Source organism: Mustela lutreola, chromosome 17 (genome assembly GCF_030435805.1).
Source record: "Mustela lutreola isolate mMusLut2 chromosome 17, mMusLut2.pri, whole genome shotgun sequence".
In the NCBI taxonomy this organism is placed as follows: domain Eukaryota; kingdom Metazoa; phylum Chordata; class Mammalia; order Carnivora; family Mustelidae; genus Mustela; species Mustela lutreola.
In genome coordinates this window covers 36029500-36056646 of record NC_081306.1, presented here as the reverse complement: position 1 = coordinate 36056646, position 27147 = coordinate 36029500, and the positions used below count along the sequence as shown (strand labels likewise).

At 53.7% G+C, this 27147-nt stretch overlaps 1 protein-coding gene across 5 annotated transcripts in view; it reads left to right on the top strand.

The window, feature by feature from the left end:
- The window catches only part of CARD11 (caspase recruitment domain family member 11), a 110468-nt gene that overhangs the window by 70283 nt on the left and 13038 nt on the right, over positions 1-27147 (top strand). For 2 of the 5 annotated variants that reach the window (XM_059154343.1, XM_059154344.1), the window contains exons 2-17: positions 643-776; positions 9728-9940; positions 11338-11475; positions 12376-12701; positions 15390-15569; positions 16444-16596; positions 17026-17151; positions 17615-17812; positions 19049-19225; positions 19978-20029; positions 21568-21650; positions 22747-22883; positions 23761-23813; positions 25181-25313; positions 25953-26154; positions 26552-26678. In XM_059154343.1, coding sequence (XP_059010326.1) covers positions 770-776; positions 9728-9940; positions 11338-11475; positions 12376-12701; positions 15390-15569; positions 16444-16596; positions 17026-17151; positions 17615-17812; positions 19049-19225; positions 19978-20029; positions 21568-21650; positions 22747-22883; positions 23761-23813; positions 25181-25313; positions 25953-26154; positions 26552-26678 — 2305 coding nt within the window. In that variant the 5' untranslated portion in view covers positions 643-769. The remainder of the gene's footprint in view (positions 1-642; positions 777-9727; positions 9941-11337; positions 11476-12375; positions 12702-15389; positions 15570-16443; positions 16597-17025; positions 17152-17614; positions 17813-19048; positions 19226-19977; positions 20030-21567; positions 21651-22746; positions 22884-23760; positions 23814-25180; positions 25314-25952; positions 26155-26551; positions 26679-27147) is intronic. The other 3 variants (XM_059154341.1, XM_059154346.1, XM_059154345.1) reach the window with 3 other exon arrangements.

Genomic DNA, 27147 nt, shown 5'->3' with positions numbered 1-27147 from the left:
CCTCACCTTCTCAGGGGTTGTGCCTCACCTTTCCGCCTCCCTGGCTTTCCTTTCCCGGGCTCCCGGAGTGGCCGAGCTGGGCACAGACGACGGCGTCGTCAGTCACCATAAGGAACACCACCTTGGGGAAATTACGGTGCATGCCATGGTGTGTTCCTGCCCAAAGCCATGGCGTGCTGGGGGCTGAAGACGTAATTCACAGGGAAGGGAAGTCTTCTGGGCTCAGGACGGTGGTTTGCCACTTTTGACCTAATGAATTTGTGGCTGATCAGAACGTCTCCACTCTGCAAACACTCCTGCCAAGGACTTTGTAAAGACCTTCCACCCTGGCCAGGACTAACCTCAGAGCTACCACTGCCCTTCTTCCCAGTCCCAGAGGGCTCAGGACCTGTGGCCCCTGGCCTTCCAGGCTGGCCCTGGGCTGCGACAAAAACCCGTCTCCCTAGCAGCTCCTGGCCATGGTCCGCTGCGTCACTGCTACCGGGAAAGATGGGCACCCCAGGATTTTCTGGCCTTTTCTTCCAAAGCAGGGCATCACTCTGATGCTTGAGTGGTTCATTCTCTCTCTCTCTCTCTCTCTCTCTCTCTCTCTTTCTCCAGCCTCCGCCCTTGTGCCAAGTCAGATTATCTTTCCTTTTATAGATTCTGGCCATCGCAGCTCTAGATCCCGAGGAAGACTGGCTCGGGGAGGGCCAGGCACCAACCTGGAGGCTCAGAAGTCGGACCTCCATATCGGGACGGCGGCTGCTGTCTACTGAGCACCAACTGTATGCCAGGTACTTGGCTTGTGTTACCTTCTGTATTGGAAAACAAAACAAAACAAAACAAAACCTCTGAGTGAGGCTTACCTAAGACTTGACAGGGGCGCAGTGGGGGAGGTCCTAGGCAGAGAGAGGTGTGTGAGCAGGTTTGGTGAAGAGCCTGGGACACAGTCAAGAGGAGAGTCCGGGAGCCAGCAGGAGCAAAGCTGAGCAAAATGACCCTTTCCATAGAACCTGCCCCAGGACCCTTGAACTTGCTTTTCCCGCTGTTTGTAAAAAGGCCCATGGGATCTAGGCTCTGACTCAGGATTGAACACCAGCCCCCACGACCCCCAGTGAGGACTGTGGGGACCGTGACATAGAGCAGGCAGGACCACCCAGCACCATAGGCCATCAGGGCCTCAGCATCTGAGGGCACGATTCTGGGCAAACTCTTTCCAAGGAAACTGCCCAGAATCAGATACCAGCTGCCGGTGGATCCATCTCCGAAGACCAGACAGAGTCAGGCTGGGTCACGGCCGAGTGTATGGGGAGGAAATGATCTGAAATTGTGTCGAAATGGTTTTTTCTTCAAGGTTAGATACACTATCAGTAGTTTTTACCCATGAAATACTTCATGTAGTTGCGTGTGTGTGTGTGTGTGTGTGTGTGTCTGTGTCTGTGTGTCTGTGTGTGAGACAATAATACAGGGGACACCATGTCCCCAGCTGAGCGTCACCCCAGGCCCCAGAATCACTGGTGTCTCCCAGGGACAAGGACACGGTGCTGCCCCCTGCACGGGAGCCACCTTTCTGGTTTGTATCTGTTCCTTGCTCCTCAGTATGGTTTCACTGTATATCCTTAACACCATAGCTCAGCGGTCCTTTTTAGAGACATGAACAGTGTCACATTGTGGGGGCTCCCGTGACCCGCTGCTGTCCCCGCGTCACACCCCGAGGTTTCTCAGTGAGGACGGGGGCAGGCGGCTGCTTCTTGCTTGGCCATTCCAGCGCGCAGCATCACTGAAGGCTCGCGGTGTTTGGCTCTAGTCATGTCCTGCTTCGTTTTTATTTTCCTTTTTCCCAGCAGAGGCCATGGAAAGGGCACCCCAGTCCCTGGAGGAGGCATTTCTGTTGCACTGGCTATGCCTGGCACTGCCTTCTTGGCCCGTGAAGAGAGGTCAGAAATGCTTCTCTGCTCTACACAGACCTGCATGTCTCCCTGGCTTGAAATTTAACTAATTTCTGGGCACAGGCCTTGACCCCCAGTAACCAGCGTCCGCCTGTGTGAGCACCTGGTTCTCAGCTCACTGTCCTTAGCTAGTCTTTGTATCAGGTAGATATGTTCACTAGGCAGGAGGGTTTGGGATGGCTGTAATAGTTGATCAAATTTAAAATGGCTCAGGGAAAAGGGCATTTATTATCTTGCCTATGAAGGAGTCCAGTGGCAGTAGGGGGGGAACATCTGGTATTAGTGAATTCAATGCCCAGGAGGGGACATCAGGGACCCAGGTTCTCTCCATCTTTCTGCTCTGCCATCTTGAGGGTGTTAGTTTTTGTCCTCAGGTGAGTCCTCAGGTCACAGAATGGCTGCACAACTCCAAGCATCACACACACCTCCACCTGCTAACATCCCAAAACTGGAGGACAGTGTTCCTTCCTGTGTCCCTGTCAAAGATCAAGGAAAAGCACCCAAGTGCTCCCACAGCAGGCTTTCCCACAGGTTGTGTGTGTTATAAAGCACTCTACGTGCCTTTTCTGAAGCCACTGGTAGGGACTGCACAAGACCTTGCTCCTCCCAGCTCAGAAGATGCCCAGCCTCCCTGAAGCCCCGGGCTACTCAGTTCCTGAGAACCCTGAGGATTCTGTATGCAGGAAGAGTTGGGTGGTGACAAGGACAGACACAGCAGTGGCTGCCACATGCTCCATTAATGGGTTGAATCGAGTGCTTAGGATTTAGATAGAGTCTTTGAGAATAGTCTAGGAAAGTACATTTTGCTTCTTGGGTAGAAATGGCCATACTAACCCAGCGTCAGGGAGGAGTGGCTGCCGTGGGCATGTTCATGTCGCCCCAAACCACAGGCTCACCATGGGACCCCGGTGGCCATCCTCTGTGTCAGCGAGAGGGCTGGCGGGGGTCAGGACTTGTGTCTGGGAGGCAGGGCTGTCTGCGTCCCATTCCGCGCCCAAATCAGTTGTTACTCATGACAGCAAACAGGTGACAGCAAACAGTCCTTCAAGTTGTATGAAGCAAACACCCACCTGCATAGCTCAGATCGGTGTGGAGACTCGGAGATCCCACAGCAAGCACCAGGCAGCACACGTAGCCAAGGTTTATGGGGCCAGGACTAGAGAGAGACGGCTCCTGCCTCTTCTTCAGGACCCACCTGGCTTCTCATTGAGGCTTTGCTCAGCAGACCAGCTTCTTCTGCCTTCCTCCACCTTTTCTGGTTCCAGTCTCCCCTGTCTGTGCTGTGGCTTCTCTGTGACCCAGTTCTGATGACCCCAATGCCGCGTCTAGCTCGATTCCCCACAGCACACTCACTGTCCTGCTGTCTCTTCGGCCCCACCTGAAACCCCCAGCCTGTGGACCAGTCCTTCGTGAGGCAGGTCAGGGGACCAGCCAGAGGGTTTCCTTGGTGCAAACAAGCCGCTGGGCCTGTGGTCTTCCCTGAAGATGTGTGTTGGGGTGAAAGATTGGATATTGGCTTGACTATTGTGCCGTACTTGGCTTCTCCCTTCATTCATTTGTCTTTTTTTTTTTTTCCTTCTAAACCGTACAAGTCGTGCACTGCCTTATGCTTGTTGTAAATACTAAAACAGTGCCATGTCCACGTCCGCCTTGGTCACTAGCCTCTGAACTTATTCCTCTTCTCAGAGGTGACCGTTGCGTCCAGTTTTCTGGAACCTTTCCCTGCCTTTTCTCTCTCCCTTCCTTCCTCTCTCTCTGCACACACACTTGACTAGTCTTGCTTAGCGGTGTGTTACGTTTGTGGTTTCACGCTGCGCTGTGACATCTTCTTCCCGACCCCCAAATAACGTGTCATTTTCCACACACACCAGCCAATTCTCCCGACACCGGCTAGGGGTGCCCCAACTCGACTCAATCCCAACACTACTCTCCAGAGTCACCAAAGACCCCCACAGGCCTGCCCCCACTTCCGATGCCAGCTTCAAGTCCCAGGGGCCACCCATACTCTCCCCAAGCAGCCACAAATCTGAGGTTCCCACAACCCCTTGTCAGGTTCAGTAATTTGCCAAAATGACTCATATACCCCAAGAAGACATGATACTAATTACAGCTTAAGGGATGCAAATGAGCAGCTGGAGGGTGGAATCTAGAAGGGTCTGGAGTGTGGGAGCCTCTGTCCCCATGGAGTTGAGGTAAGCAAACCCGTTCAGCGGAAACATGTATTCCCCTGCCCAGTAGCTCCTTGAAGCCCACTGTTGAAGGATTTTTATCAAGGTTTCTTTACATAGCCATGATTGATTAGATCATTCATTCTTGATGACTGAACTCAATTTCCAGCTTCTCTCTCCTCCCCAGAGGTAGGGGTGTGGGGCTGAATGTCCTAACCCTCTAACTACTTGGTCTTTCCGGCATCCACCCTGCCACCCCCCCCCCAAAGCTATCTCCAAGCCCTTAAGCCGAGTGTCATCTCATTACCATACAAAAGACACTCATCATTCAAGATTCCAAGAGTCCTAAGAGCTCTGTGTCAGGAACCAGACCAAGACCAAAAAAAAATTTTTTTGATAGTGTATTTCATATATGTATTCTGAAATTTGACTTTTTTTAAAACAATGTGTCTTGTGATGTGTTTACACCACCACATTCCCTTCCAAGGTTACTCCCTAGTACAAAAGGATTGTGGAGTAGGGACTGACCAGCTGACCGGCATCGAGCTTGCTTCCGTGGGTTCCTGCTGCAAATAGCGCCTAGCGTCCATGCAAAACACTGGGGGAAATTAAATATTCATTAGTAGAGACATGGGTAAATAAATTATGGTATATTCTTGCAATGGAATAATACATAAAACAGTCAAATTGAACAATTAACTGAATAGTCGCAGACTTTAATGCCTACTTTTAATAATGGATGGAACCACTAGCCGGAAGATCAACAAGGAGACAGAGGACTTGAATGACCCTATAAACAAACTAAATCTAGCAGATGTCCTTAGCACACTCCTCCCACCGGCAGCAAGACACACTCTTCTTAAGCACACATCTGGAACATTCTCCAAGCTTGGTGGTATGCAGGTCCGTATAGCTAGCTTCAGCAGCTTAAAAGGATTGAAATAATAGGGAACACGTTTTCCAGCCACAATGGTATTAAATTAGAAAGAAATAACACCGAAATTTGGGGAATTCACCAATATGGGGGAAGCTGAACACCATACTTCTACATCACCAGTGGGTCAAAGAAGGAATCAGGAAAGAAATTAGGAAACGTACTTCGAGATGAATGAAGGTGAAGATTGCAGCCTACCAAAATGGGTGCAGCTGAAGCAGCGCTTGGAGGGAAATTTATAGCTCTAACGTTTTCACTTAGAAAGATCTTAATAACCTAGTGTTTCACCTTATGCAACTAGAAAAAGAAGAGCAAATTAAACCCAAAGGAAGCAGACAGAAGGAGATAATAGAGATCAGTACAGAATTCAGTGAGTTGGAGAATAGAAAGGCAATGGAAATCAGTGAAACCGAAAATTCTTTGTTGTTTTTAATTTTTTAAAGAATGTTTGACATGTAATGCTACATTCGTTTCAGATAAAGTTGGTTCTTTGAAATAACAGCAAAATTGATAAACCTTTAGCTAGAGTGACTAAGGAAAAAAGAGAGAAGTCTACCCACCCTTCTCTCCCCTTGTTCCTCCCCCTTCCCTCTTCTCTCTCCCTACCCACCTCCTTCCTCCTCCTCTCCCTTCCCCTCCCCCTCCTTTCTCTCTCCCTCTCCCCTTCTCCCCCTTCTACGTCCCCTTCTCTCTCTCCACTCCTCTCTTCCCCTTCCCTCCGCTCCCCCCTCTGAGGTTAATGAGACTTACAGGAAACTAAGAAGAGAGAAACCATGGTTTGAAAGTATGATGGCTGGGGCAGTAAGAAGTTAAAATAAGTATTCATTTTGTTTCCCGTAATTACGGCAAGGTATCCCTTGGTAGAGTTTCAAGGGCACCCTAGATCCAGAAGAACGTGATTCTGATTAGTATAATCAGAAATAAAATTGAGGACATTACTAGAAAGCTTCTGTAAATGAAAGTGTTATAAAGGAATAATATGAATAATTGTCTCCAATAAATTATATGACTAAGGGACAAATACTTAGAAAGACACAAACTACTGAAACTGACTCAAGAAAAACAGGAAATCTGAGCAAACATATAACAAGTAAAGAATTAGTGACCAAAAATATATCCACAAAGAAATGCCCAGGCCCAGATGTCTTCCCTGGTAGCTTCTGCCAAACAAAAGAGAAAATTCCTCACAGACTCTTCCAAAGGGTAGAAAAGAAAGGAATATTTCCCTACTAATTCTGTGAGGCCAATATTACTCCAGTAACAAAACCACTCCAAGACATTCACGAGTGAGAAAACTACTGACCAATATCTCTTATGAATATAGATGCAGAAGTCCTCAAAAGTACGCCACCAAATTGAATCCAGTAGTATATAAGAATAATTATATACCATGACAAAGTGGGATTTATATCAAGAATGCATGGTTTTTTTAATACCTGAAAATCAAGTAATATAATATGTCACTTTAACAGAATCAAAGCTAAAAATCACATGGTCATATACTTGATTAATTTCATGACAAAATTACTCAACAGACCAGGAATGTAAGGGATCTCCCCCAACCTGCTATCTAAACACACACACACACACAACTAACCAACTAGCATCACACTTAATGACCAAAAAAAAAAAAAAAAGTGGACACTTTCCCCCTGTGATCGAGAACAAGAAAAGACGTTCTTGCCAATCCTATTCAATGTTGTGCTGGAAGTTCTAGCCAGGGCAGTTAGGCAAGAAAAAGAAATAAAAGCTGTCCAGATTGAAAAGACAGAATTAAACTATCTAACTGCAGGTGACACTATTTTGCATAGAGAAGATCACAAGAAACCCGCCAACAAACAATTAGAACTAAGAAACTCTTTTGGTAAGGATGCAGAATGAGAGATCAATAGAGAAAAATCAGTTGTCTATCTATACACTAGCAGTGAACATTCCACAAATGAAATTAAGAAAACGGTACATATTTATGATGTCATCAAAAAGAATAAAATACCTAGGAATGCATTAAGCAAAAGAGGTGCAAGACTTATACACTGAAGGGGCACCTGGGTGGCTCAGTGGGTTAAAGCCTCTGCCTTCGGCTCAGGTCATGATCTCAGGGTCCTGGGATCGAGTCCCACATCGGGCTCTCTGCTCAGCAGGGAGCCTGCTTCCCCTCCACCCCCTCTCGGGCCTCTCTGCCTACTTGTGATCTCTCTCTCCCTCTGTCAAATAAATAAATAAAATCTTAAAAAAAAAAAAAAAAAGACACTGAAAACCATAAAACATTGCTGGAAGAAAGTAAAGACCTAAAAAAAAAGAAAAAGAAAAAGACTTGTATACTGAAAACTATAAAACATTGCTGGAAGAAAGTAAAGACCCAAACAAATGAAAAGATACCCCATATTCATGGGCCTCCAAATCTGTCTACACAGCCAGTGGATTCAGTATTGAAATCCCCACTTCCTCCTTCTGCAGATATTGACAAACTGATCCTTAAAACCTATGGAATTGCTGTAACTAACCAAAACAATGTTAAAAAGAAGGAAAAAGTTCAGAGGACTCATGCATGTTTCCCAATTTCAAACCTTACTACACATCTACAGTAATGAAGACAGTACAGTGCTGGTGTAAATACAGACCTATAGAGCCATGCATTAGAATCGAGAGTCCAGAAGCAAACACAGTGAGTTGATTTTTGATGAAGATGCCAAGGCCAATCCATGGGGAAAGAATAATCTTTTCAACAAATTTTGCTGGGACAACTAAATACCCGCATGTGAAAGAACCAGTTGAACCTCAGCCTCACCCCATCTGCAAATACGAATTCAAAATGCATCATGGGCCTTAAATGTAAGTGCTAAAAGGATAAAACTCTTAGGATAAATAGAAGCAAATCTTCACGGCCTCGAACCAGGCAATGGTTTTTAGGTACATGCCAAAAGCCCAAGTGAAAAAAGAAAAAAATAAATCAATGGGACTCCCATCAGAGCTAAAAAACTTTTGTGCTACAAATAATACCTTTAAGAACGTGAAAATGTAACTGGGAGAATATCTTACACATCATATATCTGATAAGGGAATTATATGCAGGTCACATAAAGAATTCCTACTACTCCATAGTAAAGACAACCCAGTTTAAAACTGGGCGGGGGAGGGGTGGTTTGAATAGACATCTCTCCATATACAAATGGCTGATAACGCCCATGAAAGGATGCTAACATTGTCAGCCATTAGAGAAATACAAATCAAAACCACACTGATACCACTTCCTACCCACTCAGACGACTAATAAAACAGAGAGACAACCACAAGTGTTGACAAGGATATGGATACGTTAGACTTCTCACACGTCACTAGCAGGAATGTAAATTGTGGCAGGCACTTTGGGAAGCCGTTTGGCAGTTCCTCAAAATGGTAAAGATGGGCTTTCCCATCTTTCCATGGGGCTCAGCAATTCCACCTTCTGTGTCTGTCCAAGGGATATAAGAACATAGGCCTAGGGACCCCCTGGTGGCTCTGTCAGTTAAGCATCTGCCTTCAGTTCAGGTGATAATCTTGAGGTCCTTGGATTGAGCCCCACATTGGGCTCCCTGCTCAGAGGGAGCCTGCTTCTCCCTCTTCCTCTGCCTCTCTTCCCTCCCTGCATGTGCTCTCTGCTCTCTTTCATGCTCTCTCAAATAAAAACAAATCTTTAAAAAAAAAAACAAACCCCATAGGTCTACACAAAAACCCATACATAAACACATACATTCATAGCAACATAACTTATAATCACCAAGAAATAGAAGCCACCCACCCAAATGTTCACCAATGGATAGGTAAATAAGATAGGATATAGGCATATAATGAAAAATTATTCATCAGGAAAAAGAAATGAAGTACTGAAACAATATGGATGAAAAGTAAAAACATTACGCTCCATGAAAGAAGTCCGTCACAAAAGACCACATGTTGCAAGATTCTACTTACGTGAAAGGTCCAGAATATTAAGTCTACAGAGACAGAACGTAGATTGGGGGCACCTACCGCTGGAGGAGCAGGAACAGGGGGATGGGGAGATGCTAGTGAAGAGGGATAGAGTTTCTTTTGGGGTTGATGATGGAAATGTTCTAAAATCCATTGTGATGGTCGCACAACTCTGTGAATATGCTAAAAACCACTGAAACATACACATTGAATTTTAAAAGGTGAATTGTATGGTACCTGAATTTTATCCCAATAAAGCCGTTTTTTTTTAAAATGCACGCATGTGTGTGTGTGCGTGTGTGTATCAATGCAGATAAAACTCAAAAAAGGTTGAGAGAAAAAACAACAAGTTGAAAAAGAAAACAAGCATACAATATGATGTCTTTTATGTGAAATTGTAAAACAGAAAGCAATAGCATGTATTGTTTGGGGGAAGATAAATTCTTAGTAAGATAAAAACTTGGATGAAAGGATATACTCCAACTGCAAAATTTTCCCTCTCTATAAATAATTTTTTTCAAATTTTATGGCTTACTTGTCCACTGTTTATGTGTAGTATATAAAGAAATATATATCTCTATGTCCGTATCATTTTCCTTTCTTAAATAAGAGGTAAAATACCTTATGTACTTTACTATTTTTTTTTTAACACTCGACAGTATATTCTAGAGATCACCCTAAAAGAGTTTAAGGAGTCATTCCGGTGAGGCTCCTTTATTAACCTTTTTGGGGCTTTTGTCCAAAAGGAGGAGGGCCAGAGATGGACGACTACATGGAGACACTGAAGGATGAGGAGGATGCCTTGTGGGAGAATGTGGAGTGCAACCGGCACATGCTCAGTCGCTACATCAACCCGGCCAAGCTCACCCCCTACCTGCGCCAGTGTAAGGTCATTGATGAGCAGGATGAAGACGAGGTCCTCAACGCGCCCATGCTGCCATCCAAGATCAACAGGGCAGGTAACCCAAGGAGCCGCCCAGGAGGAAAGGGTGGGCGCCCTCTTGTGGCAGCTCCAGGAATTACCCTGTAGATGACTACCAGAACGATGTTTCTCCCGGTCAGGAATTTTCAAACTGGGGTGCGCAGACTTCTGCCCACCCCTGTTCCTCCACCGAGCTCTCTACGCTCTCTGGAACTGCGAGCGTCTGTGAACTTGGATGGGGGGAAATTACATCTTTATTTTACTAACTTTAACCGAGATTTAGCGTTTCCATCAATTGCAAATGTATGTAGGCTACGAATCACAGTTGGGCTTAGCAATACCTGTGACTTTGTCAACAATGAAATTACAGATATCTTCATACCACGTTACAGCTGTTACAGATCTTCCAAAATAGCCTTTACACTCATCTCCCCCTCAAAATTAGAGTAGTTATTAGAGCTGCCAAGAGATCGTGTTATTAATGCATTAGTGAAGAAGCACTTTTATTACTGAATCTCAAATTTAATATTTGATAACATATCTTATTAGAATTGATTCCCTTTATAGTCCAATTCCTTTTTATCTGTTTAAAAATATTATTCTGAGAAGGGGCCACGACCCTTTATCCCATTCTTCAAAGGTACTAAGTGTGATTTGTAAAACTTGGTTTTACATACATAAGCGTATATGTACACCTGTGTTTGTGTAGGTGTGTATGAGCACAAGGTCACAACGTAAAATAACTTTCTTTCAGTGGCTCACCATTGAAAGGGTTTGGAAATCACTTCCCTGCCGTATGGTGAAACGTATTTATTATATCTGTCCTGGGACCTCAAGGGAAGAAATAACTGAAAATAAAATATTTGAGGATGGCCCAAGAAATGTAAATATTATGTGGAGCCAGTAGCAAAGAAACTGAAAGTGCCTGGCAGGTTACATTTAGGTTAAAGGTGTTTCCCAAAGATCGTGGAGCCGTGCTTGTTTCCCATGACTTTTCCTAGCTCTGCCCCTGAAGATTTGTCTTCCTGCTCCAAGTATCAGAAAACCATGCATTACTCTGTAGGTGCTTTGTACTTCCAGCCCCCTTCAATCACAGAAGAGCTGGAGCCTGTGTGGTTAATTTCAGCACCCGTCAAGCCAGTCAATTGGGAAGCTCTTTGAAACTGTTGGTTTCCCATAACTGCAATTCCATTTATCCTGGTTCTACCAATTTCTCAGAGAAAGGAAAACTAACAGCCCCTAAATCCCTGTTGAGGACCTGGCACTTTGATTTATAGTATCTGGACTCCCAGATACCACTGTCAAGTGACAGGATGTGGTGAGACTGTCGTCTTAAAGTTTATCCAGGGCTAGGAGTCCAGGGTGAGGCTGACGCTGAGACTGGCATCCAATCAGAAGTGCACTCTTCTCACTGGGTGATTTCCGTTCCGCCAGGCCGACTGTTGGACATCCTACATACCAAGGGCCAAAGGGGTTACGTGGTCTTCCTGGAGAGCCTGGAATTTTACTACCCAGAACTGTACAAACTAGTGACCGGAAAGGAGCCCACCCGGAGATTCTCCACCATTGTGGGTACGTGGCTTTGCCATCAGGAGCCTTGGAACTCTGGTAGGAGTGTGTGTGTGCATCTGTGTGTATGTATGAGTCCAGTGGGGGAACCGTGCCATGACGTTAGGACAGTGTTCATGCGGCCCTGGTGCGCTGTCTACCACTCATTTCAGCCTGATGATCAAAGGCAGGTGACGGAGACAGACCAAAGGAGGCGCCAAGAGAAGTGGGTGTCCGTGGAGCAACCTCCATGAGTGTTGGTGCAGGTGGGGCAGAAATCCCTACTGCCCTCTGGATCCTGTCCTTGCCTTGCGTACTGTATCGGCAGCAACCCTGAGCCAGAGCCCTCGGTAACCTCATTCAACTTTCCTCCGTAAATATTCCTCACTCAACCTTCTCTCTGCCTCCACCACTACCCCAGTTCCAGGCTCCTCCAATCCCATCCCCTCTACTGCCATTCCTGCTCTCTCCAGTGCTATCTCCAGCCTTCAAGCCACCCTCCTCACTGAAAACCTTTGGTGGTCCTCCACGGCATCCAGCTGACACCCATAGCTTTAGTGGAGCCCACAAGAACCCTACGTGGTCAGCCCCTCCCCGCTGATGCTCCCGCTTCTGCTCCCGCTTCTGCCTCTCCACCTCTCTGGACTCCAGCCACTTCGGTCTTCCTTCAGTTTCTGAAATGTGCCACGTTGCTCCTGGCAGGGCTCCCTGGAGGGCTTTAGCAATATTTTTCCACCTTCCTAGGACGTTTTCCCTCCTCCACGCTTTCTTGCTCGCTCTGAGCGTCCAGGACCTGAAGCCTCAGAGCAGTGTTGGTGTGAATGAGTGAGTGAGTGAGTGAGTTGAAGGATGGACCCGGACCCCACCCCTGGACCCCGTGCACTCTCCCCCTCCTCGGACCTGACGGGCGCCCCCTTTCCGCAGTGGAGGAGGGCCACGAGGGCCTCACGCACTTCCTCATGAACGAGGTCATCAAGCTACAGCAGCAGATGAAGGCCAAGGACCTGCAGCGGTGCGAGCTGCTGGCCAAGTCGCGGCAGCTGGAGGACGAGAAGAAGCAGCTGACGCTGACTCGCGTGGAGCTGCTGACCTTCCAGGAGCGGTACTACAAGATGAAGGAGGAGCGCGACAGCTACAACGACGAGCTGGTCAAGGTGAAGGACGACAACTACAACCTGGCCATGCGCTACGCCCAGCTCAGCGAGGAGAAGAACATGGCGGTCATGAGAAGCCGAGATCTGCAACTCGAGGTGAGCGGCATGCGCGGGGGCGGGGGGCTGCTGGGGCTCGGGACCCCTGCGAAGGCAGGTGCGCACGGGCCCCCAGAGCTTCTCACTCAGCTAGGAGAGGCACAGTGGGGAACACTCTGTTCTTGGGGGCGCCTGGATCCACCATGCGCGTGAACACAGCAACCAGTGAGGCTTAGCATGACAGCTGAGGGCCGGGGCCACAGTGCGCGTGTGCAGACATGCGCATCCAGACCCGGCGGGGATTCCCGCCCCTGGTTCCGGCCTCAGATCCTCCATGTGCATGTCCGGACATGCGCACATGGAACCGGTGGGGCTTCCCTCCCCCGCCCCGCCCCCCATCCGGCCCCGCCCCCCACCTCCCTCCCAGGTACCACGTGCGTGTACACACATGCCCACACAGCCCCTCTACAAAGCCAGGAGATGGGGACGATGGAGAACCCAGGGGCCCTGACCGTGAGTGATCCTCAGGAAGAACAGCGAGGAGGCGGATACTTGGAGACTTGAGGTGTCTGAGGCCGGGACGCCGCCGTTCATAGCTGTATCCACAAATCTCCGCATGGCACTGGGGATGGTCAATGTACTTATCAATGAACAATCCGCCACCCAAGTGATTAATGTCATGAATGAGTTTACCTCCAAAATGGGGACGGGGAAGGGAAGTTGCTTAACTCATTTATCCTTTTTATTTATTGAGGGCCACCGTGCACCAGGCTCTTTTCCAGGGATACATAACTCAAGACCCAGGCTCTGCTGTCACAGAGCTCACATGCTAATCAGCAAACAAATACATAAGCACCTGCTAATAATAAGGGCTACTAAGAAGAGGGAAGGAAGGAGGATGAGGATAGTGAGTGAGAGATACAACTTTGAAGAGGATGGTCAGGGTCTCTGAGGAGGGGACACGGAACCAGAGGTCTGAGGGCAGGGAGGGAGCCAGCCATGCAGGGATCATGGGGAAGAGCAAAGAGCACATGGAAGGTCCTAAGTAGGGGGCATGCTTGGTGTTTTTGACCATCAAGAGAGCCAGTGGCCAGGAGCCAACTTAGGAAGTGTCCCAGAGAGGTGGCCACGGTCCAGATCGTCAGGGCAGGGTAAGAACTCCGGAATTTATTCCGGTTGCGATGGGAAGCCACTGAAGGATTGAGAGCTGGAGAGTGACAACTGATTTATATCTAGAAGGATTACTCTGGCTGCTGGGTGGAAAATAGACTCGGAATATTTATTAAGCGCTTGCCATGTGTAAGGTGCAGTGCTAAGCACGGTGGGGGACGCGGGGATAAATAACCTGATTTCTGCTCGGGTCACTTACAATTTAGTTGAAGCAGACAGATCAGTAAACAATTCGCTGGAATTCAGGTGACTGGAGTCAGTGGCATGGCGGGCAGTAGAGCATTTCTGCCAAGAACACGGGACTTTGAAAGCCTACACATTTGAGTTCGAATCTGCCTTTGGTTTCTGGCTTTACCGCTTTACTTGGCTTTTAGCCCGTTTCCTCATTTGTAAATGGCCATCATGGAAAATAATTCCTGTGTCTTAGGGTTGCTGAGACACAGCCCCTTGTCTTTGGCAAAATAGCTGACCCAGTAAGCACCCTACAGTGCTGGCACTCCATGCCCACTTGGGTGGGACACAGGATCTGGACCCAGCACTGGGCACTCGGGCTGACCTTCCAAGATGCCGGGAAGGAGTTTTGCTGTAGCTAGGATTTGGAGACGTTAGCCCATGACAGTGACTTAAAAGTTTCTCTCCTAGAACTTTGTCCTATATTATATTTCCCTGGTGATATAGGAACAGAAAGGAAGCGTGTCCAGAACTTGAAAGAACATCTGGCCAGCTGAGTCCCTAGGTCATTTTCCAATGCCAGGCTGCTTCCCTGTGTGCCTCTTCCTTCCTTCCCTTCCATGGGGGCCCAAGCACTGTTTTCCTTGCTGAAGTTACCACACTCTGCCTGCCAGGTGCCTTGCAGGGTTCTCCCCGTAAGCCTAGATTTGTAAGAGGGAGCTTGCCCCTTTGGCACCTCCCTTTCCTGTGGCCCTTGAAGTCAGGCCTGCTGTGGGTGTTCTGTAAGGTCGATCAGTTTGGGGAGACAGACACACTTAGTCACGAAGCTCTAAGAAGTCTTCTCCTGGGCCACCTTCCTGACAGTCGCCTCTCCAGGGCAGAGCTCAGCACATCTCCGTTTGTCTTGTTGCCTTTCTGGGTGTCAAAACTGCCTCCTCCAAGCAGCCTCTCTCCCGGCCCTAAGTGTGGGTCCTTTAGGACAGAGATGCTGTGAACCCAGAGGGTCTCACACAGTCCTTTTCACAGCAGTGCTGTTTGTCCGAATAGAAGTTTGTGGGAAACCCACAAGGACAAGCCTATACCAGTCACCCTGGGGGCAAAGTCAGGGTGTGGGGCCCAGAACCCTGAGCTCGTGGTCACCTCACTTCCTGCAATGACATGGGATTTTGAATGGAGCGCCCCCAGGTTCTCTAAGGGACATGTAGCCCCTTTCATAATTATCCTAAATTAACAAATCAAGAGCTAGCTCTTCATCAAGAAGATGGCACTTTGTTTTACCGCAGCGGGTTTCTTTGAGCCCTTCTCTGTCGCTAACCGGAGCAGCTTGTGCGGGAAGTCCGCTGGGCATCTGGGCGACCGTTGCCTTTTCCCTGTATTGCCTGCCAACCGCACCGTTGGATGTTTCAGATTGACCAGCTCAAGCACCGGTTGAATAAGGTGGAGGAAGAATGCAAGCTCGAGAGAAACCAGTCTCTGAAACTGAAGAACGACATTGAGAACCGGCCCAAGAGGGAGCAGGTTCTGGAACTGGAGAGGGAGAATGAGATGCTGAAGACCAAAATCCAGGAGTTGCAGTCCATCATCCAGGTGTGGGCTGGGGCAGGGCAGGGGACAAGAGAGGCAGACCCCGGCCTGGGTGTGCATCCCTGTTGCTGACCGCAGCGCCGCAGGCAGCCCACGGTGTCCCTGGGGTCCTTTATGTCTCCACCCTGGCAGGTGGGGTCACCGCCCTCCCCACTTGCAGGAGACACGACATTATGGGAGGTGACACTTGCCCCGTGCTCTGTGAGGCAGGGACCACCAGGAAACCGATTTTCCCCTTAAAGATCCCAAGAAATCCACCTCTCGGCTCCGCATATTTGTTAAAATGTCCAGTGGCTCCCCATGTTTCTCATCACAGACTTGTTTTCGGGTGTGGAGGAGGAGACAGCTGAGAAACTCATGGACAGGGAAAGAAAAAGGCTTCCCCTCCCCCTTCCTCCAGAATGGCTCCCCCATTCTGGAGGCAGGTTGGCTGCCCGGGGTTTAAGGCGTGGATCTGGAGCCAAGAATGCATCCCAGGTTAACCAAAGCAGATTAATTGATATTTGGGGGGATGCATCTGGACGGGAGAGCTGTCCCCTCTTTGCTGTCACCTGTGAAGTGTTTGGGGGAGCGCCAGCAGCTTTTCTTGGCTCTGATAAGAGCTAGGGCAGAACAATAGGCATTGGGATGTTCCTGAGCAGAAGTGGGTTTTATGCTTCTCTCCAGGAGATAAAATTCTTAAATAATAAGCTGCTTAAGGACCCCAGGAGGGACTCCTTCTCTGCTTCCCTGGCACAAAACCTTCTGCCTCTCTCAGCGTCTGTCGCTGGCTCTGTGGTTCCCCCCTTCCCTTCCCCCACCCCTCCCTCTGGGTCCACCTGGCTCCTAGCCCTGCCCCAGCCCCAGCATGGTCACACCTTCCTGCCCGCCCGCCCAGGCCGGGAAGCGCAGCCTGCCGGACTCCGACAAGGCCATCTTGGACATCCTGGAGCACGACCGCAAGGAGGCTCTGGAGGACCGGCAGGACCTGGTCAACAAGATCTACAACCTGCAGGAGGAGGTCCGCCAGGCGGAGGAGCTGCGGGACAAGGTGGGAGCCCCCAGGTGGAGGGGCAGCACCCCACCCCCATCCCCGGCCCCGGCCAGTACACCGACCCCCACTCTCTTCTGGGGACTAAGGTTTCAGTCCGGTCCAGATTTCCCAGGCATGCTGGCCTGAGCCCCTCGCTGTGATTGGTGAACTGCTGCACACCCCAGCCCCCGCCTTCCCCGTTCTGACCACAGGCCCTGTGAGGGCACGCAGTGTCTACCCTGTTCCCCCTGCGCATTCCCTTGTGCGCAGTGGATAGGAAGCACATGCCAGCTAAATACCCCCCAATGTGGGCCCTGCTCTTCAGAGAGCTGGCTCTCTGGGAGGGACAGCCCAGCGGCGAGGCTAGGCTGGGAGACCCCCCCAAGCCTAGAAGCCCCGCCCTCTGCCCGCTGGGTGCTGGCACCAAGCTCTCCCCGTCGCTTGCAGTACCTGGAGGAGAAGGAGGACCTGGAGCTGAAGTGCTCGACGCTGGGCAAGGACTGTGAGATGTACAAGCACCGAATGAACACGGTCATGCTACAGTTGGAGGAGGTGGAGCGTGAGCGGGACCAGGTGCAGGCTGGCGTCCAGACGGCGTGGGGGCTTGCGCTGGGCTCCATGGGCTCCTACGCCAGTGTGCAGTCCCCAGAGTCAGACAGCCACGTTCAGGCTCCGTCACTGATCAGATGTGCAGGCTAGCTCCGCCCCAGGGAGGCCTCAGTGTCCACATCTGGAAAATGGGAGGAGTAAGACAGCCCCACCCGCTAGGGGAAGGGTGCTGGCGAGAGATACTGCCCCAGGGCTCTCAGCACGGTGCTGGCTCCTGGCAAGGGCCTGGCGAGGGTGGGGACACTTGGCAGCTGTGATGTGGACTGTTGAGGAAGAGTTGGGGTCAGGAGAAGAGCAGCCTGACCCCCGAGCTGGGAGGCAGGCGTCCAGACAGAGAGCACGTCCCGGGTCTGATTTGGATCGGTCAGGGTGAAGAACCACCGAACAGGTGGCCTTGTCTTCCCCACCCCCCACCCCCACCCCGCAGGCCTTCCATTCCCGGGACGAAGCCCAGACCCAGTACTCACAGTGCTTAATCGAGAAGGACAAGTACAGGAAGCAGATCCGGGAGCTGGAGGAGAAGCACGACGAGATGAGGATTGAGATGGTCCGGCGGGAAGCCTGCATCGTCAACCTGGAGAGCAAGCTCCGGCGGCTCTCCAAGGACAGCAGCAGCTTGGAGCAGGTGGGGCCGGGCGGGGCAGGGCCCTGCACACCTGTAGCCTGGGGTGGGGGGGCTCCCCACACCGCAGCCCCACCCTGTCCTTGACCCTCCTGCACAGGCACACACCACTCTGCACAGACAGTGAATTTTGAACTTGGGAAATGCGGGGTGAAACCTTGTCTTGGCCACTTGCTTAGGCAAGTGACTTCACCAGGCAGCCTCAGCTCCTTCTCCGTGGACCATGGCTGGCTGCCAGCCACCCGTTGAGTCGCCACCACCACGTGGAAGGTCACTGGGTGTCAGGTGCCCGCTGCCCACTGCAGCCCCTGGTACCTGTGAGGGCACCGTCCTTTACGGATAGTGTGGCACTGGATGCTGCCATCGGAGCAGACGACATTACCATTGTCATAGCTGTGCGATCGAGTGCAGTCACACACAGATGCAGGCTGAGTGCATTCTGCGTGTGAGCTCCGGCCCACCAAGCCCTCCTGCCAGGAAGGTACCATGACAGTTCCCATGTACTAGGGAAGGAGCCCAGACCCTAGCAGCTGGGGGCACCCCTGGTCCGTGGCCTGGGGAACCTGTAGCGAGACCCACAGAGGACACCGGTCCAGGAACTTGGCATTTCAACACCATGTTGTGAATCACAACTGTCCCTCTGGGTGGTTCTGCCACCTGTTCGGTGGTGGGCAGGGACAGGCAGGAGACATGCCAGGACGGGTGGCAGGAGGTGGCCAAGTCGGCTTGAGGGCTGAGGCCCTTCGTTGTTCTTTGGGGACCTTGATGCATTTTGTGCCGGGAAGTAAGGCAGAGAGCTTTGGGTTTGGAGGAAGCAGCGGGAAGGTTGTGTGGTTTGGGGAGGGCAGCTGGAAGTTACCGACTGCCCGTGCAGCTGGGCCCGAGGCAGTAGCTAGAAAGCACCCGGACAGACAAGGCCCGAGCTGCCAGGTTCTGTGTTTGGAGCTCAGGCCCAGGGTTGCCCCTTGGGGTGTGAAGGTAGCTTGTCAGGCCCCAGGGGCCATTCTGTTGATGCTGCAAACACCACAAAGCAGGGGGAGACAAGGGCAGGAGGCTGCTGACAAGTGGATAGAGCCAGAACCACAAGCCTGGGCATCAGGGATGGGGAGAGGGGGACACAGGGGTCAGGGAGATGCACAGGCCGTCCTGAATTTCAAGCTGGGGCCCCTGGGAAGGTCAGCCGCCAATGGTGGCCGCTCATCCTGCCGCATCACTGGTGCTGACCTCTCTCCGCCCCAGAGTCTGCCTAGGAACCTGCCAGTGGCCATCATCTCTCAGAACTTTGGGGACGCCAGCCCCAGGACCAATGGGCAGGAAGCTGACGACTCGTCTACCTCGGAGGAGTCTCCGGAAGACAGCAGATACTTTCTGCCCTACCACCCCCCCAAACGCAGGATGAATCTGAAGGGCATCCAGGTACGGGGGGGTGAGGTGGCCACGGGGCCCCTGGGGGACATGGCTGGATGTGACTCCCCCTGTTCCAGCCCCATCGGTGGGAATCCCGCCAGGCCCAGCTTCTCCCCCATCTGCTTTCACACACCTCCCATTTCTCGTCCGCGTAGCTGAAGTTAGAGACGGAATGAAGTAAGCATTATTTCAAAATTCATTCGTTTATTCAGCAAATAGGTATTGAGTGTCTATCCCGTGTTTATTGACATTAATGGCTTGTGAGAGGCCCGCTGGGGTTCCTGTCCGCTCCGCTCAGTGTCCAGGGCCGTCCGAGGCTCCCTCTCCAGGAGGAATGAGCTCATGAGATCATCTCCCATGAGAAGGGCCGGGCAGCGCAGGGTGGAACACCCCCCACCCCCCTGGAAGCACCAGCACCTTGTGCCGGGCGAGGGTAGCCAAAAGCTTCATGCTTTCTGGAAAATTCCCCATATCTGCATCATGTACCTGGTTCTGCTGGGCTTCACACCCACATGCGCTCCTTCCCTGGCCTCCACTGTCAGCTCTAATACCCACTGAGCCATGTGTTGTCACCTCCCAGGATGGGGGGGGCCCCTCTGTGCAAGCCGCTGCCACACAGCCTGGGGTGCGGGCATCACATGCCGTCAGGTATCCTGAGGCTACACAAGCTTCCTCTGTCTGTTCCCTCACTCTGCTGACAGGTGTCTCAGGCCTTGTCTGATTTGTCGCCTTTGTCTGTTGTCTTCCCCTCCCTCTCACAGCTACAGAGAGCCAAGTCCCCCATCAGCCTGAAACGAGCCTCAGATTTCCAAGGTTGGTATGCACCCAGACTCCTCTGCTCTCTCTCTGTCCGTCTGCCTCTCCCGCTCCTTTTTGCCCATTGTGACGATCTGTCCTGCACAGTCAACCTGAGAGAGGCCTGCAGGCCCGGGGTGGTGGGGCATCTGGTAGTAATTAACGCTCATCGTCATGAGACAGGGATAGAGCTGTGATGTAGAAACGTCCCGTCTGGCACACACGCGCACACATGCACACACGTGCTCACACACGCACTGAGGTCAGCCCGGAGCCCGTGATCCCTTAGCTAGGGTTGGCGCTTCAGCTCACGGCTTGTCAGCAGGACACGGGCTCGACTGTCCGTCCCAGCTTTTGGTCAGGCAGTCTGGGTCCAGCTGTGAGCCCCTGGTTCTCCAAGACACAGCATCTTCAGGATCCCTGCCCCTCATTCTCACCGTGACCCTTGGGGGACAGGTGGCTAGTGAGGGTGTGCCCGGGGAAGTCAGATATCTGCTGTGTGCCAGGTGCCTTTGGTGGGAGCCTGTGCTCTGAAACGGGGCCATCAGTGAGGAGGGAGAATGTGGCTCTGGACACCCAAGCAAGAGGGGATGGAAGACGGCTGGATAAAGAGCCATCACGAAGGCCACTCGGGACACAACAGGGAGCAGGGGCAGACTGGAGGAGCCTGGCGTGCTGCCCTTCCAGTGCTCAGAGCAGGGAATTCTGGGAGTGGGGCTGCAGAAGGTCAGAGGGCAGGAGCTCCACACTGAGGATGTGCACCCCTCCCGGGTCTGGTTGGGGCAGGGGAAGGAGGAGCCCACAGGTAGGGGTCCCTCCACCCCTCTCTTTGCCAGAGCAGGTACCTCTAGAATCGTCTTCATCAGAAAGGGCTGTAAAGGGCCTGAGGCCTGTGGAAGGAGTGTTTGCCCCACAAAGAGGGAAAAGAGGCAGCAGAATGACGGAACTTCTGGACCCTTCTCTAGCCTTTACCACTGTCTAGGGCAATGTGTGTGTGTGTCCGACTATTCACGCACAAGCTTTGGGGGGGCGGGTGGGAAAGCTGGCTTTCCCGTGCAGCAAGGCAAGGGCTGAGAGAAGTGTGCACAAAACCCCAGACAGCCCCCAGAGGAGCAGGAGGGCCACCCAGGGCTTTACGGAGGAGGCCGCGGACTCTGGCTCCCGTCTCCCGTCGGCCTGTTTGGTAGAGACGGTGGGATCCGTCTTGAGGATAGGGTCCCTGGGCAGGGAGGTTTCCAGTCTACCAGACCCATGCTTCCTTTCCTGCTGTTTCACAGAGCGCCAGGTGGGGCTCCCATCTGAGTCCCAAGACACGGGACATGGTCCCAGGCTGCCCAGGACCTGGCGGCGGCAAGACATACTAGTGGGCAAGACCAGAGACTCTCTCCCGGGAGCCAACAGCTGGGGAAACGAGAGGAGGGAGGAGGCTGCCCCCCACCCTCCCTAGGAGAACAGGCCGCCCAGACAGGCCAGCTCCCAGGTGCTCGGTGCTCACGGGGGGCTCTCAACCCCCTCTCCCCTGCCTTTCCCCTTTGCCTCCTGCCTCCGCGGGACAGGGCGAGGGCATGAAGAAGAAGGCACAGACGCCAGCCCCAGCTCCTCCAGATCCCTGCCCATCACCAACTCCTTCTCCAAGACGGTAAGCCAGCCGGGTCCCCAGCACACCCCCTTCTGGCTCAGAGCCCGTCCCCAGCCCCACCTCTCCGTGGGCTGCAGCAGGCCCACCCCCTTGCTTTGCGCTCTGTGCTCTGCCCTGGGCCTGCGAGCAGCCTCACTCCGGGGCTGCAGCCCAGACCCTCCTTATGTTTATTTGAAGATGTTTCCTCCGGCTCAGGATGTATTTACACCTTCTCACTGCCTCCTTTCCCAATTTAACACTTGGTGGGAGGAAGAGAGGGGCCTCCGAGGAGCCGTAGGGAACCACACAGGCAGCCGCTGAAAATTCTGCCAGGACTTCAGGTCCCAGGCTCCTCTGGCAGCCCCTGGGGGGCTAGCCCCGGAGAGGGCGGGTTGCTGGAACAGCTGGAGCAGCTGGAGCCGCAGACCACACAGGCCAGGCTCCCTGCCCTTCCCCCAGTCCCAGCCCGCCCTCCTCACCCCCTTACCCCCCCCAATCTGGGGGTCCCAACCCCCCCAGGCAGGCAGCAGAAGGCGTGGGATTAGAAATTCTAACCCCAGAGGCAAAGCCCTGGGAAGCTTGTCAGCTCAGCTTCCAAAATCAGGCCCTGGGGGACCCAGAGGTTTGATAAGAAATGCCTTCTGTGTGTGGCTCTGGGGGGCAAAAGCCTCAGCTCTTATTTAAGGCAGCCCTTGCCAGGAGCCAGCAGGCCTTCCTTCAAAGGGTCATCCTCTAGCAGCCATGCCATTTGGGGCATCAGTCGCTGCCGCCACCACCAGGCCCCGGGGTCTTCCTCTCCAGAGTCGGGGTTACAAGCCCAGCGCCGCGGGGCCCGTGTAACCCAACCGAGCAGGGTTCAAGGCACAGCCCTGCACCCACACCTTGCAAGCCCCACTCTTAGCCCCAGCAGCCTCCCTGCCCCCGCCCAAGGCCAGCAGATGTGCGAGCAGATGTGCGCCCCACTCTGGCTACAGCTGCCCTAAGCGGCCCCCGGCTGAGCGTAAGCCTTCTCTGGCCAAGGTCACTGCTGAGAACCAGTTCGCCTGCCCCTGTTGGGGGCAGGGACGCATCCACGTGCATTTGAGCCCCTGTATCTGTAATATTTGTGCCCAAGGAGGCACAGGGCTCCCCATCGCGCATCTGTGTTTCAAAGCAGCCCCACCGAAGCCGCTCCAGCATCATGTCCATCACCGCCGAGCCCCCCGGAAACGACTCCATCCTCCGGCGCTATAAGGAAGACGCGCCTCATCGCAGGTAGGTGGCGGGGGGTGCCCAGAGGGCACCCCACAGTCTCCACACCCACTCACTCAGCCCTTGAGCCAGCCTCGCGCTGCCCAGTTCACCGGTGAGGCAAGGCTCAGAGAAGGCGCTTGGTTTTCCCAGGGTCGCTCCGCAAACTGCCAAACGCCATAGCCTACGTCGGTTTGCCCCACTCGCATGGAAATCAGGCTTTTCCTACCAAGAGCCATAGACCCCAGCAAGAGTCTCCCCATTCCTGCTTCCCCTCCCTTTTCCTCACCTCTGGGAAACCATCCATCCCCACCTGGGGAGACCGCAGTGGAGGTGTTCCCTGGGCACTCAGATGCTGCGGGTCAGCGGGACATCGGGCATCTCATGCTCGGCTCGGGATTAGAGATCCCTGGGTGGTTTCCAGAAGGTCTGGCAGCACCCAGCACCCTGCAGGGTGGAATCCATGTCCCTGAACTGTCCACGGCCTGGTGTGGGCCTCGTGGCCATGGGGAGCTTACAACTCAGAGCATGTGCCCTGTCTTGTGTAAAGGGCACCCTCAGCCATGTAGGCCCATCCCACACGGTGGCCTGAGCTCGAGTGGGTGCTCAAGGCTCTGTGTCAGGAAGGGAGTGAGTGGGAACCAGCCAGTGGGGCTGTTGGGATGCTGCTGACCGGCCCTTGATGAGCCTCCTCACACCAGCCACCTGGGACACCCTGCTTCCAGTGGTCCGTCCAGCTTTCTGGCCACCTTCCCCTCCTGCCCATGCTGCCCTCTTTAAGCCAAGGCCTCTCAGAGAGCCAGAACGTTCCAGGATCTTCCCCCGCCCTCAACCACGGCACACAGCCTGGGAAGCTCCTTTGGTCACCTGCCCTTCCCCGTGCCTCCCTTGTGTCTTGCAGCACAGTCGAAGAAGACAATGACAGTGGCGGGTTCGACGTCTTGGACTTTGACGGTAGGCACCGGGCGGATCTCAGAGGCATACCTGCGTGGTGGCTGCCTGCCGTCTGGCGGGGGCACGACCGTGTCACCCACACTCCGGGCCTTCCAGCTCAGGGCAGAGCCCTGCGCCTCCTAGGTCCACATGCGGTGTGGACGTTGAGAGGACAGTGTTTTCCTTCCCTTCCTCCCTGAGACTGGAGGTGTGGGGCAGATGAGCCCTGGGGAGACCGAGGGTGGGCAGCAGTCCTAAACTGGCCCCACGGCAGAGCCATTGTGACAGAGGCGACGTTCCCTGGGTTTACAAGAAGCTCTGCAAAGGCTGGGAACGAGGGCTCAGTTTCCAGGGAGCTGCAGCCCCTTACAATCGGGGCATGGGGGGGTTAGGCCAGCGCACATGGAACCCCCACAACCCACTACACCTGGGGCACAGGACACAAAGACTCATCCCCGAGTCCTTGCACTGCCTGACCCCTGGTAGGGCTGTGATGTACCCACCCCAAGCACCTGCCTGGGTGGGCAGAAGACAGATGGGTGGGAAGGGTCCAGAAGCCTCCTGGAGATGCTCCCATGCCTCCAACGGCTCCTCCTCCGCCGGAAGCACTGGGGCTGGCCCCCACGGCCCCAGGTGGGCCTGCCGCCCTCTCTCGTTCCCGGGCTTCCCCCAACCTTGCCCGCACCCTCAGCGGTTCAGGCTGCCAGCAGATACGATGAAGGATTAGCAGCTCTCCCTAATTGGGGACCATCAGAAGCTATCAAGTGTTAAAGAGAGGTTAGCACCTCATAGAGGCTGGGTAATGAGAAGAATTGAAGGAGTTTTGGAAAGGGGAGAGCTCCAAAGAGAATTCTGGGCAGCCATCCAAGGCATTCTGCAGCGTCAGGACAAATTCCTGATGCTCAGAGGCCTTTGTCACCAGCTCAGAGCTGGTTTGCACGTCCTCTGTTCTGGCGCCTGAGCTGCAGGGAGCAGGTGTCTGACTCCTGAGGCCTTGGGGTCCCACTGAGTTGGGAAGAGGGGTCAGTCCTCTATCCAGAGTCTGCCCTGCAGGTCCCGCCCCAGCCCGCAAGCCTAGAAGCAGCAGATGTAAGACCTAAGGTGGTCCTGAGATGAAAAGATGGACCCCAATTCAATTCTGCTAGGGCAGACCCCTTCCCTACGTATAGACGCAGGAGTCTTAAAAAGCAGGTAGCTGGCAGGGCTTCCCGTTAGAAGGGCCTCAGAGGCAGGGGCATGGTTTTTTGGAAGAAGTTTCAGTGCAGCGTCTACGGCCAGCCTCCTGGCCCGGGGCCCAGTGGGAGAATTTCCTGGGAGGCAGGCGAGGAGCAGCAGGAGCCACCCTCCCTGTTCTGCGGGTTCTCACGAGCACACTGGCCCCTTTGCAGACGACAGTCACGAGCACTGCTCCTTCGGACCCCCGTCCATCCACTCCTCCTCCTCCTCCCACCAGTCCGAGGGCCTGGATGCCTACGACTTGGAGCAAGTCAACCTCATGTTTAGGAAGTTCTCTTTAGAAAGGTACCCTGGTGGCGGGAAAGGGGAGCCAGAGCTGGGGGAGGGGACGGCCGAGGGGACCGCAGGGTAAAGCCTGCCAACCCCTAGATCTCCCAAAATAGGACCATCCAGCTCCCCTGGATTCTAGGCTCAGAGGGTCCCAGAGCCGGAAAGCATTTCCCCGGACCCCGATCAGGCCCAGAGAGGAAGGGGCCTGTCCAGGGCCCCCCAGAGAGGCAAGGGGGCAGCCCTTGATGTCCATCGGGCCCCCACCCCACCTGAGAGGCGGGAAGCCTGGTGACCGGTGCCGACGGCAGCCGTCCACTCCCCGGTGTTCGAGGAGGAGCCGAGCAGCCCATTGGCACAGACGTCCAGTGGGAGAGCTCAGTGTGGCCGAGGCCACGGGCTGGGGGGGACAGCGATGGGACCCTGCTCCTCCTCCTTGGCTGTGACTCCTGGGCAGTGAGCACCGGGCTCTGTCTTCCAGTTCCCGAAATCTAAGCTCCCATTCTCACCTCTGGGTTCCCCCCATCCCATGAGTGCCAGTTACACCTCCCAGCCCAGGTGGCTTCTCCTGCAGCACTGCAGCCCTTGGGAGGGGACCCTACCCTTGGAGGCCTACCGTGGGGCATATCCTAACCGCCGCTCCCTTCCCTGACCCAGACCCTTCCGGCCATCTGTCACGTCCGTGGGGCACGTGCGGGGTCCCGGGCCGTCGGTGCAGCACACCACGCTGAACAGCGACAGTCTCACCTCACAGCTGACCCTGCTCGGGGGCAACACACGAGGCAGTTTTGTCCACGCAGTCAAGCCGGGCTCCCTGGCCGAGAAGGCGGGCCTCCGTGAGGGCCACGAGCTGCTGCTGGTGAGGGGCCGGGGGCCGGGGGAGGTGGCAGCACAGCCAGAGTAGGGCCCAGGGCTTTCCCCACTCCTTCCACACCTGTGCTCACAGAGGGCACACGCACCCGCAGGAGGGAGCAGGAGGGGGGCAGGCCTGCAGCCCGTCAGCCCAGTTCTCTCCAAAGGCCCCCATGTGTGTGCGTGTGCGTGTGTCTGGAGCTCGTATGCACACACACCTGTGCACACACATCAGCCCACGGGGAGGCAGATGAGTTTAAGTGGGCCACTTCCTTGACTCTTGGTGACCTTGAGCTGGTCACACTTTGGGGAGAGGGGCTTTTGTTTCCCCGGCCGGGCAGCCTCACCCCTGTAGCCCCTCCCGCCCGTGGACCCCAGAAGAACAGTGTGTCTCTGATACCCAGGTGGAAGGCTGCATCAAAGGCGAGCGGCAGAGTGTCCCCCTGGACACGTGCACAAAGGAGGAGGTGCACTGGACCATCCAGAGATGCAGCGGCCCAATCACCCTGCACTACAAGCTCAACCAGGAAGGTAAGGCCGCCACGCCCACCTGTGCACAGCCACGGCCAGCAGCGCAACCCGTGTGGGTAGGGCCCTGGATAAGCAGCCTCCACATTCAGTGGGAGGAGCGAGCTGGTCGCAGCCCCATTGGGAGGGTCTGACGGGACCCTGGCAGGCAGGGGAGGGCAGGTGAATGGAAACCCTGGGATATCTCAGTGTAGACAGCCTGCTTGGCCGCATGCAGACAGCCGGACCGGGCAGGAGGAAGCAGGGGCCTCTGGCTGACAGCCTGCTCCCTGCCTGGCCTGCCTCACCCCTCTCCCTGCCCAGTGGAAGCTTACTTCCTGGCCCCAATGGAGGCGGACACTCCAGGCTGGCCGCCCCGGCACCAGCAGGGCCACCAAGCCACAGTCTGGGCCATGCCTTCTGCTCCGTGGTCGAGGCTCCAGGACCATCTCCAGAAGGCCTCCCTCTCTTGTCATCTGGCCCCAGCAGGGCT